The following is an 11,497-nucleotide window of genomic DNA, read 5'->3' on the forward strand; positions in this document are numbered from 1 at the left end:
CATGTACTGAGTTTGTCATTTAAGAGACATCAACTCTCCAAAGAAAAAATGCAAATGTGCCACAACCTGCAGCATTTACGCACCTGTTTTAGTTCAAGGGTTGACCGTGATGCGCTACAGTGTGTTGATCATGTTTCTTTTAACGGTTATTCTTTGTTTTTCAAAAGTAATACCATTCAAATAAAATAATCAGCATGAAAACACCGGTTACATGTGGAAATATCTTGACAAGGATTTAAGCATTTATTTTTTAAATAATTTCTTGTAAAACAGAACATTTGGAGGCAGAAAACAAAATGCTGCAATGAAAATAAATTGCTATAGATCTTCAGCTGCATGACTTTTATGGGGTGGAAAACCTTATTTTGGGGTGGCCTAGCATGACGCATGAAAATCTGGTATGCAGCACAGAATCATGGAATTGATTTAACTTAACATCTAAATAACTAATAAGACATTGACCGATTCATCAGAAAGAATGAGCAACTGCATTTTTCAAAATATAGAGACAGAAAATATATCGAGAAATTATTTTAGAAATATATAGAAATATCTCCTTGTGTTAATGCATTGCTGGTTATAGAGCAACACATTTCAGTCAGACTCGTGTGAGAGTTGGAGGACTCGAACGCGAATGCTGACAGCAGGCTTCTTACCTCAGATGACTCCGACAGATCAAAGGTCGAGCGGCACTTGGAAACTGCGATGAGTAAATCAGTGAAACGTCGAGTCATGATTTGAGTAAAACCACCGACTCATCCTCTCGTACTCGCCCAGGACAGGACAGGTTCTTCCGACCAAGTAAAAACATGCAGGAGAACTGTGAGGCGATGACATCACCACAGGAGGATTCTTCCTCTGCGTGTGGAAAGTCTGAAGAAATTTTGTCCCAGAAAATGTGGCAAACTTTGACGGAGATCCCCTCAATTTCCGGGGGTTCAGCGACAGCAGCGAAACGAGTGTCGTGTCTGACGCTGAGCTCAGAACAGCACACACACACACACACACACACACACACACACACACACACACACACACACACACACACACACACACACACACACACACACACACACACACACACACACACACACACACACACACACACACACACACACACACACACACACACACACACACACACACACACACACACACAGTCAGAGATCCCTCCCTTGACACAACACACACGTTCTGTCTGATACATCATATTTCACCTTCGCCAAGAACAACACACCAACATCACGTAGGACCTCTGCATCACCACTAGATGGCAGTACAGTGCGTTTTTGTACTTTTCTCTCGTACCGAAGTCCCGAGCTTACAATTGAAAACAATAAAAAAAAAACAGGAAACCCCGACAGCTCTCACAATGAGACACTTGTCCCCCACCAGGGAAGGGCAGCACAACCACACTCAGTGTCCACACCACCAAGGGGATTTCAGCACAAGGTTTGGCCACAATCATCTCTGACACCGAGGTGTCCTGAAGTGACCCCTTCTAGAGGGTGAAGAGGACGAGCATCATGCGACATCTAGTGGCGCGACCAAGAATCGCAACAACAGGACTTCACAGTTCTATAAGTTCTACAAGACACAAGTGCAGAAAACCTCAAAAACCCTTCAACCAACTGGCAAAGATGAGACACTTCACCATCACTGCTGCGATGTCAAGAGGTGAGACATCACAGTGATGTCATGACGTGAGAGGGTCCCAAAAAGCCCCCCAAGCCATGACTTCTCACAAGTGTGGTCATGTGCAGTTCCTTCAAAACTCCACTCAAACCAGAAATTTCCATCCGTCCACCTTGACAGGTCAAACTTGTCATCTGCGCTCCATCTTACCTCCACATTTTCACATGAAACAACACATTCAACCAAATGTAACAACATGAATCAGCCAGCGCCAAGCAACACATGCAGCAACACTTTCTCTTCTGGATCTGCTTCACCCACCAGCTCAGACAGACCTTCATCTGGAGAACAATGATACAATTTATTCCCACTTCACCACCAAACAGGTACAACAGGACACTTGTTTCCAGCAGGTGTTTTCTTTGTCCGCTGCAGTCCAAGACCAGGGAGCATTTCACTATAGTGTTGTTGTGTCAACTATAATGACCATGCCACGAAACATGCCTCCTTAAGCCTTTGTGGGGCCCTTTTGCTGGAACCCACAATGTTAAGATTCAATTTGACGATGAAAACGTCAAACTAACCGGGTCATCAGATTGGTTCCTGGTTAAGGTTGGCCATGGGTTTTGGATGGTTAGGGTCTACTTTCTAACGAAAGTACTGATGAAATTCATGGAGAACAAAACACTTGGTGAGAGAGCTGCTCAACATATCCGATCCTGCCCCAAAACTCATCAGGAACCGGAAACAAGAATCGTTCAACAAGTCATCACAACAAATCTCTGTAATTCCAAACAAATATTGCTCAACTATCCATCGATGAGGGCGACTTAAATTAGTTGCTGACAGGTTACATTACTTGACTAGTTGTGATGCCATTGTTCTTTTAGCACAATCCCCCATGAAAGGAGAAATTCCTGAAGCTCTGGAACTACGACGACCGTTAAACGTATGGGACCACTTCACGAAGGACACATCAAAGGACACATGACTTTCACAACACATTTTGAGCAGCTAAAACTGAAATTTAACACTGCTGAAGATTTTACCTCATTGTAAATACATTTTTTTATTTATATTCTACTGTATTTTCAACACTAGAATCGGACATGTAGGCATGTTGGTCAACCAATACACCTGTTGTGACTAGTCAACAACCAAAATAATCGTTAGTTGCAGTCCTAATCGACAGGATAAACTTTGGAGGACGTGGTGAATTAAAGCAGTTGGGACAAAAGGGTTAAACATCCCTCTCTTTCACCGCCATCGTTCCCTCCACGAGTGACATGGATACATCAATCTTAACGTGTTGTGGCTCCATGTGTGTGAACCTGACGCAACTTCACACCTTCTCTGGGGATCAATGTGCATTCAGTAGAAAGCTGAATCTTGTTGGACACTGCTCAACAACATCGTAGTATTTCCCAACTGATGAGACATTAAATGAGTAAATATTTACTGTGGGCAGAAGCGGTCCCAAAAACCACAACCTAGAAAGTCAGTTTCAAAAGGCACGGTTAGAAAGTTACAGAAACAGCTTGGGTTTTTTATTTTTTGGTTGAGTCGAAAAATCCCAATGTCAAAAGGAAAAACTGTATAAGTATTAGGTGGTACATGACAAACTCAGCCCACTCTTTTCCACCACTCAGCTATATAAAGTGAGCTCATGGAGGTCCAGGTATACAGCAGCAGACCTCCACCCTCTCAAGACCACTGAACCTGCTCAGCAAGCAACGATGGCCAGCATCTTCAACACGGCATTTTGCTTCGTCTCACTCTGCGTTTTCCTCTATGCAAACTCCTACCCCATCGATGACTACTTGATCGAGGAAATGAGACAAGATGTGAACTGTGTAAGTTGCACGACAGCTAGATTCCTATCACTTTAAAATGCACCGCTCTTAAACTTCTCTTTTGTGTCCAGCAGTCATCATTAACTTTTGGAGCTCCAGAAAACGTGAAGGTAAGAATACGCTGCTGCTCTGTATGTACACCAAGCGTATGCAGGTCACGTCTGGTTCGCCACATAAGACCGAACCTCTCTAAACCGCAGTGTGACTTTCTCAGAAAGGAAGTGTAGCCTGCAGGTGTTGCACACATCTACAATGGCTTTTCTTTGTTGTGGTGTTGACGCTTGACAGCAGCTGGAAGACACTCAAGACATTTTTCATTCTGCTGCTCAACAGAATGAATGCATCATTGCGGCGCTGGAGTGCGCCGAGAAGGAACTGTTGGTGGCTAGCAAAGAGTGCGCCGATCCGAAAGGCTTCATAGTGGACTCAGCAGACTTCATCAACTACACACTGTCGCGCCGGCCAGAGGTAAGTGTGGGGTTCTAGTTTCCAACATTTGAGCAGTCACTTAGTGACAGGCAGGTTGGCGAATCGCAGCCACGGCGGATCTAGTGCAACAAGTTGGTTTTTCAAACATGATGTGCACAATGTAACTGAGAGCCAGCTTTAGGAACGACTGCTGCAGTGACAACATCACAGACTTTACCTCGGAGTTGGTTTGAAATGGTCAGATCAGAGCAGATCTTATTTCAATGAACTTCTAAAACAGCAACCACTGGCCTCCTGGTTTCAGTTCATGTGCCACATCATACTTCAGTTCGAAGCTCGCCTTAAGCGATTGCTCCTCACCCAAACACTGGAACACGCCGTACTAGCCAGCAGCAGTCCTTCCTGCTCCACGTGACGACACCATCTGTGCGCCGCTCAGAGCAAAGTGCGTCTTGAGACTTAACTGATCTGACATCTGAGAACACTATCCAGCAGCAGTACCACAACAGTTCAACACCCATGCGAACCAAGTCTGTCGGTTTCTTTTCCCACAGCAGCCCAAGACCAACTCCACCCAGTGCCCCTGCAACAAATGGCCCAAGACCAACTTCAAAGACTTCCTCAACAAGCTGGAATCACTGATCCAGCAGGACAACGCTGCCAACCCCAGCCGTCGTTGATGACCTCAGGCACACCTTGGCTGACGCTACAACAAGAAACACTGAGCCGGAGTGAATGTATTTAATTGCGTCGGATTCTGTTTAAATTATTTCTTCTGATGAACTGTTTCAATGATACATCAAGTTCTCAAGTCCTGCGAGGACCCACGTCAAGCACTGAATGAATATTTATTTTATTTATTTTGTATGTGATTTGTAAGTGCTTTGCTTCCTTAAATTAATAAATCGATTAATGCAAGAGCTGACGTCTGTGTGGTGATGGAAAGTCGGCAAATACCCCTAATAAAGTGTTGCTGTGCATGTGGGAGAGAGGAAATCAGCTTTCTGTAGGAGGCTGACTTTTCTCCTATAGACACCGGAAAAAGATCAGACAAGTGGAAAGCAGTACGCTGCAACTTCCATCACAAGCCACAATTCATCTTTCAATCCCGTGCTATTAAAGGGGACCCTTTTAATTCAAAATTTTCAACATGCTTTGGTCCTTTCATTACAGCTGCGGGGCGTCTACCACTAATGCTCTCTCACTAGAACACTGACGGCTGCTCTGAGCAGTGTTCCACAGATGGTCATAATGTTCTGTTAAGACAGCTACCACAATCTTCCACGACCAGTGTCAGACCACACAGTTTAATGCTCTGCTCTTTAATGTGTTTAATGCAACACAACTCAAAAGTGGCAAGATCAAACATGAGGAACAAAGGTGTGCATGTTGGTGTTCTCAACATAGCCCTTTCTTTTAACATGGACACTTAAGTCTTAAGTGGAAGCACTTCAAACGGAGTCAAACTGAAACAGTCAACGATAGTTGCACATGAACTGCTTCTACGGTCCCACTGTGACCAGTGGTGCTCACATGTTGAAATTGTCACTGACCGGAAGCTTGGCCAGCCAGCAGCCGAAGCCCTGCTGCGACAGGTACGCCCTCAGCACGCTCTTGGCCTCCTGGTACGGCTTAGCCATCCTCTGCAGACAGAGAGAGCAGGGTCAGCCACATGCAGCACCTCAGACTCAACAAGCAACAAGACGTTCCAGGGGAGGACTCCAGCTTCCTTAGTCAGTAGGTGTGCCATCGTTGCAGGGGATAAAAGTTTGGCTTCTTCTCCAGTAGATTCTGAGGATCCAAGTGAAGTGTGCTCCACTCCAGGCAGAAGAAAATGTTTTAGGATTGTATTTGTTTGTACTGTATGTCAATATTTTGAATCGAAGAAATTGTCGGGGGAAAATACAGGTAAAGATAAAGCGATCTACTGTGGCATTACGGCGAACAAGCTTTATGTCGCCAGGATAGAGCCCTGTCACAACATTAAATTACAAGCTGGTGCATGGAGATCACTGACCTTTCTACAGCGTAGAGCATATCTTATAGACCAGTAAGAAATCTGAACAAATGTGTTCTATGGATTCATGCAGTAGCAACTGCAACCATGCAACTTCCTGTTTAGAAAGTTATGTGAAGAAATTATAGTTTTATTATTTGACAAACAGTAACTTATATCATAATGATATTTTAAAGATTAGATAGCCATTTTTATTTCATTAAATAAGCAGCACTAGCGCACATTAAAAGCTATGTTTAAGATTGTTTATGGTTAGCTGTTTATGTTTATATGACAGTACGAGAAGCTTGAACTGGAATTGTGTTGCAATGTGATGCATGCAGTAGGGATGGGTGATAATTTATCGTACACGATATACCGCCAAGCACAATCTCCACAATGACAATTCAGCATCTCACGATAAATTTCATAAACACATGACACACTTGCTGCATTAGACTTGCACACGTGAACATGACGAGACCGCAACGGCGTGCCACACTCTCCAGCTGATACAGCAGACAGACGTCTGCTGTATCAATTTAACCCTGTGAGAATCGGGAGCAGCGGCTGCAATACCTTCGCCTGCCGGTAAGAACGTAGGTCCAGCAGGTCCGTCCTCCCAGCTTCTTTGGCCAGCAGCTTGAATCGATACAGCATGGCAGCCTTGCAGAGGCGGCTGGCCATCGCGGGGCCACTCCTGAAAGGAGAGCTGGAGGAAGCGTACACATGAGCGACACACACACGGAGACAACAGACGCCAATCATGCTCACTCTTCAATGGTCTTTCCCATCAGGCCATCCACTACCTCCAGGGGGCCATCTCCTTCGCTCCAGTTGAAGGCGTGAGTGACCTGGTGTTCACTGCAGGAGACAACTGGAGGCACCAGGCTGATGTGAGGCCTCATCATGCAATAGTCAGTGGGGAGCAGAGGAGTGATGCCTTCCACTCGCTGGCACACCGATATCTCCATCCCCCGGATATCACAAACGCCTTCGTCACCTGGAAGATTTGGAAAACTGAGATCCTGAATGGCATGGAAAAGTTTGGGCATGGGAAAGTTCAACAGGTCAAAAGGTTAAAGTTTTAGACAAATGGTCCTGGGCAGATTTCACCTTTCCTCTGCTTTGTGTCTGAAAACAACAAGTAGCCTGTCAATCTAACAGGCAGCCAACCAAGGGGGAGGAGCCTGCCTAACTCCAGCAGCAGCACAGTCAGCCAGGGCCACCTCATCATTGTTCTCTCATCTACCTTAGCACCTACCGACCAGGATGCTCTCCACGTAGATGGGCTCGATGAAGTGGCTGAGCAGAGCGCCCTGGTAGCCCAGCACCTGCCACTGCATGAGCTTGTCAGTGGCCGACATGCTGATGACCTTGTCGGCCGACTGCCCTGAAGTAGAGGAGAAAACCGAGAACACCTGGAAGGAGGACAAGGATCAGACAGCCGCTGAAGATGAGACGCATTCAGATACATGGGTCCCGCACCTTTCCCTCCACTGCCAGGTGCAGGCTCATCTCATTGTTGACCTGCCACGCATTGATGGACAGAGGGTTCAAACGTCTGAGGAGGGAACAAACGCACAAGGCCCCAAAACCCAGGTTCAAAGTACATGCTTTGCAGTTTACTTGTGTAATTACATGATTTTGCTGTGTGTCAACTGATAGCTGTCACTCACAGTCTGGAGGGGATGCGGGCAGTTCCCTTGGGCAGCTGGTTCATATAGAGGTGCAGAGTGATGCCGCTCTTCAGGGTGAGGAGGCCACTGCTGCCGCTCTGCTGGAACACGGACCTCTCGCTCAGATTGGCCGTTTTACTGTAGAACATCTGCAGGTGGCGGTAGAGGAACCTGACAGAGTCGTAATGTGAATTTAAAAGTGCTTTGGAAGTTTAAAAACAACAAGACGCCACAACCGACCTCATCAGCGAGCGCCTCGCCGAGACCACGCCGTGAGAGTCGTGAATGAGACGTCCGCACGACGTCGCCAGCTTGTTGGTGTTGAAATTCCCGCTGCCCAGGGCGACGACATTACATCCAGCCGCTGAGCAGAGAGGGGCCGTATGGCAGAACAAACCAGAGCACAACTTGCTTCACTTCTCTGTTTGAACGTTTGAGTGAGGCTCCGTGCCACACAGCAGCTCACCCGTCTGGATGATGAAGGCTGCAGCGGTGCCAGCACCAGCGGACTGAGCCGGGTAGCTGCTCAACAGCGTGTTCAGGTGATCCTGGACTGCGTTTGGAATCTTCAAGTTTGAACCGCTTTTTCTCTCTGACAAGAAAATAATGTAATCATCTCCACACTTCTCTCTTCACCAGCCAAGGGAAGACCACAATTTCAGAGTGAAGATGGAATATTTCTATCTCAGGCTTCCACATTATAATCAGAGAAGTCCACCCGGGGGTGAAGAAGACCCCTGAATTTACGGAACTCATCCTCGTGGGCCTTTTGGACCACTTGAAGTCCAACTCTGATGAAAACGACAAACGGATACTTATCGGATACTCATTCTATTCTTAATCTCACACACTCAGAGACGTTTTATCGAGCTAAAATGACTGCTGAAACATAAAGGAGATAAGAACAACAAAAATGGGGCTCAGTGGCTACGACTCTGTTTTGGTTTCAACTGAGCCTTAATATCAATCATCATTCAGGACAGCTCAAACGAATCTGAGTCAAGAGTCTCAGATGCTTCAGCTGGTGATCTGGAAACACGACCGAGATGTTCTCTCCTCCTTAGTCCATATGTTGGTGGAGTTCACACCATGATTCATCCAACATGTCTCCACATGAAGGACAGCAGCTCCAGAGGGAGATGACAGACAGATTCTAACATCAAAGGTCAGGTCCAGGACCAGAGATCAGAGAAGCTCCTTGACCTTGAGTGCAGCGGCTCCTGACATGCTAAGATTTCACCCTGCTAACTCTGGCGACTAGTCTCACTAACAACCCATATGAAAAACTGTTCCCCACAATAGTCAAAAATGTAAGAATAGAATCTAAATAAGTAGGACAAAAGAGTTACCTGGCCTCTGTGCCGGGATCTCTGGAACCGGAGTCTCCACTGTGGCCAGCTGAGGTGTCTGAACCTCTGAGATAGACAAGATTGTTCAATGAGTTCTTCTGGAATAGTTGTTGTAGAATGTACAGTTCAACTGATAAAACACTCAACAATAACAATCCATGTGACGTTGCTTTCCGAATCTGCAACTGACTCTCACAGTGCAACACACATCTTTATCGATAGTTGTGTGTGTTGGCTTGTCCCATCCGGTCACTGACCTGAGGAAGCAGTCGTCACAGTGACCATGTTTTCCCACATGGGAATCAAGTCCAGCAGCGCAAGCTCAGCTGCCTGGAGACGAGCTTCTTTTTTGGTCTCCCCCATGCCAGTCCTGTACTGCACACCATCGATCACCACACAGAAGGCAAAAAGGAGCCTGGTGACGTTCCCTGGAAAACCATGTGATGCACTCAGAGCTCACTTCACTGAAGCACATCTGGTTCAGTGACTCGCACGGCCACTGGAGCAGAGGAGATACTGAGATCTTCTGTTAACATGTGGGGGGTTCCTGTAATGGTTCAGGGGTCAGAGGGAAACACAAAGGTCTTTTGTACCTGTGGTCACCGTCTCCCTTATCTCCAGCTGGAAATCGAAAGTCTTGGCCAACGCGTAGAGTAAAGAGACCGCATGTGTCTCTCCCTGCTTGTACCTGTCAATCAGGATTTTGGGATGGACCTTTGGCTGACTACCATAGGCTCGACCAGTGAGAGAGAGAGAGAGAGAAATAAGATGTCCACTAGCAACAAAAAGCCAGAACTGATGCATGCCATCACATGTTCCCACCTGTGGTGAACTTGGACTTCGGAGGAATCCTGCGTGCTGAGGGAAGCGACGGGGGGACATACTGGGAGCGGTAACTGGACAGACTTCCTCCTCTGGCTCCACTGAAAGACATGACCCTGGAGCAGAAACCAGTCCTCAGTAGGATGCTCAGGCAGAAAACCTTGTCGCTTGGACAGAGGCCTAACATAGTGTGACAATACCGTCATGTAACGCCGCATGATGCGTGATCATGACTTGTGAGAGAGTCACATGACGATTTCCACTAGTCAGCTATGATCAACTATTCATCATTGTACTTCAGAAAGGTTTCAAAATCAAAGAGTTAACAACAACTTTATATTTATTTATATTCTTTCACACCACTATCATGTTCATCACATGCCCACAAGTTAAAGCAGTCTTTAACCCAGTTCAAAGATCCATCAGAAGTGTTGAAAACTCACATCTCCACAAAATGATGGCCCAGATGGTGAGATTATGTGCTTCATCTTTCGAAAGCCAGTTCACAAGAACAGTTTTCGGTTTTATACTGGTAAATAAAGTAAATACTGGTACGTTTTTCGATCTAATTGGTATCAAAATTTGTGGCAAAACACTTGTGTTGGTTTCACCTACTGAAATTTTGGTGAACACCTCAGTTCACTTACAAGGCTCCCAAAATCAATATGGAAAACAAAACATATGAGAATGTGTCTGAGGGAAATACATCAAAATAGGGGCAGAAATGAAAGAACGTTTGTCTCTGCTGCCTCCAATCAAGTTGAGATGAAAGAGTTGATGTGGGATCGAAATAACCTGCGACAAATACTACATATCAATAACGTGCACAGTAGGAATGACGTCTCATTCTGGTGTCAATAGTTTTCAAGAGTCGTTTGTTCTGTTCTCTGCAACGGCGGAACGACGTCATGAATCGTTGTGTTCTCCAAGAACACACCTGGGTGACCTGCAGGTCCAGAGTGGTTCTGACGCCTGGAACCACGCGAACCTAAGAGTAGGTTCGCGTGGTTCCAGGCTCGAACCTACTCTTAGGCTGGAAGACGACGAACAGGTAAATGCTTTCGTCGGCAAAGAGAAGTAAAACGTTGAGGAACGGTTGACTAACTAGTCTCGAGAGTAAGCTAAAGCTGCGCACATTGTAGCGATAAAGAGGGAAAAACTAGCGAACACAATCTCTCCCCTCGGACTGCCTTATTTTCCCTGACTATTTACCTGTCGTGGTTTTCAATCGTTCGTTCCTCGGGGATGTTTCTGATGTAATGGCGCCGTGAAGTCGTTAGTTACCTGAAGGTAACTTCAGTTCGATGTCAACCGCCTCATCAGGCGCGTGCCCAGGCGTTGTAGAGAGGAGGCCACACACACACTCGACTGAGCCTCATTTTGACGTGTTTAATGGACATTACATTAAGTATCTAATAAAGATATTTCATTCATTCAAATCCACAACGTGTTACTTTAGTATTCCCTTTATTTTTTTTAGCAGTGTATATATATATATATATATATATATATATATATATATATATATATATATATATATATATATATATACACACACACACACATAAGCTCAAAATGATTCATACCCCTGTCAAAAACAAACAGGTCCTTATTTTTTTTCGATTACACATTAGTATATTGCTTCAGATTTTACATAAATAGGACACACAAGAAAGACTGAAGCCATAACCAATTTATTAAAGGTAGAAAGTGTAAATAAACATCTTTAATGGG

The 11,497-nt window shown here is 45.5% G+C and overlaps 1 protein-coding gene across 1 annotated transcript; it reads right to left on the bottom strand.

The window, feature by feature from the left end:
- Positions 1–3,168: 3,168 nt before the first annotated feature.
- Positions 3,169–11,091, bottom strand: adad1 (adenosine deaminase domain containing 1 (testis-specific)). Its single transcript, XM_053878627.1, has 13 exons — positions 10,976–11,091; positions 9,762–9,879; positions 9,535–9,679; positions 9,199–9,369; positions 8,942–9,007; positions 8,059–8,184; positions 7,833–7,956; positions 7,593–7,763; positions 7,402–7,477; positions 7,178–7,334; positions 6,688–6,916; positions 6,493–6,625; positions 3,169–5,560 (listed from the first exon to the last, which is right to left on the bottom strand). Exons 2-13 carry the CDS (start codon positions 9,873–9,875, stop codon positions 5,447–5,449), a joined length of 1,626 nt encoding a protein of 541 aa, XP_053734602.1. The 5' UTR covers positions 9,876–9,879; positions 10,976–11,091; the 3' UTR covers positions 3,169–5,446.
- Between the last annotated feature and the right edge of the window lie 406 nt (positions 11,092–11,497).

The sequence above is a fragment of the Synchiropus splendidus genome, chromosome 11 (genome assembly GCF_027744825.2).
Source record: "Synchiropus splendidus isolate RoL2022-P1 chromosome 11, RoL_Sspl_1.0, whole genome shotgun sequence".
Taxonomy (NCBI): Eukaryota; Metazoa; Chordata; class Actinopteri; order Syngnathiformes; family Callionymidae; genus Synchiropus; species Synchiropus splendidus.

Coding starts and splice junctions, on each gene's coding strand:
- adad1 (XM_053878627.1), bottom strand. CDS start 9,875: ATGTCTTTCAGTGGAGCCAGAGGAGGAAGTCTGTCCAGTTACCGCTCC. Junction 7,957..8,058: donor AGCCTTCATCATCCAGACGG/GTGAGCTGCTGT, acceptor CTCTCTGCTCAG/CGGCTGGATGTAATGTCGTC. Junction 6,917..7,177: donor CGTGGAGAGCATCCTGGTCG/GTAGGTGCTAAG, acceptor CAAATCTTCCAG/GTGACGAAGGCGTTTGTGAT.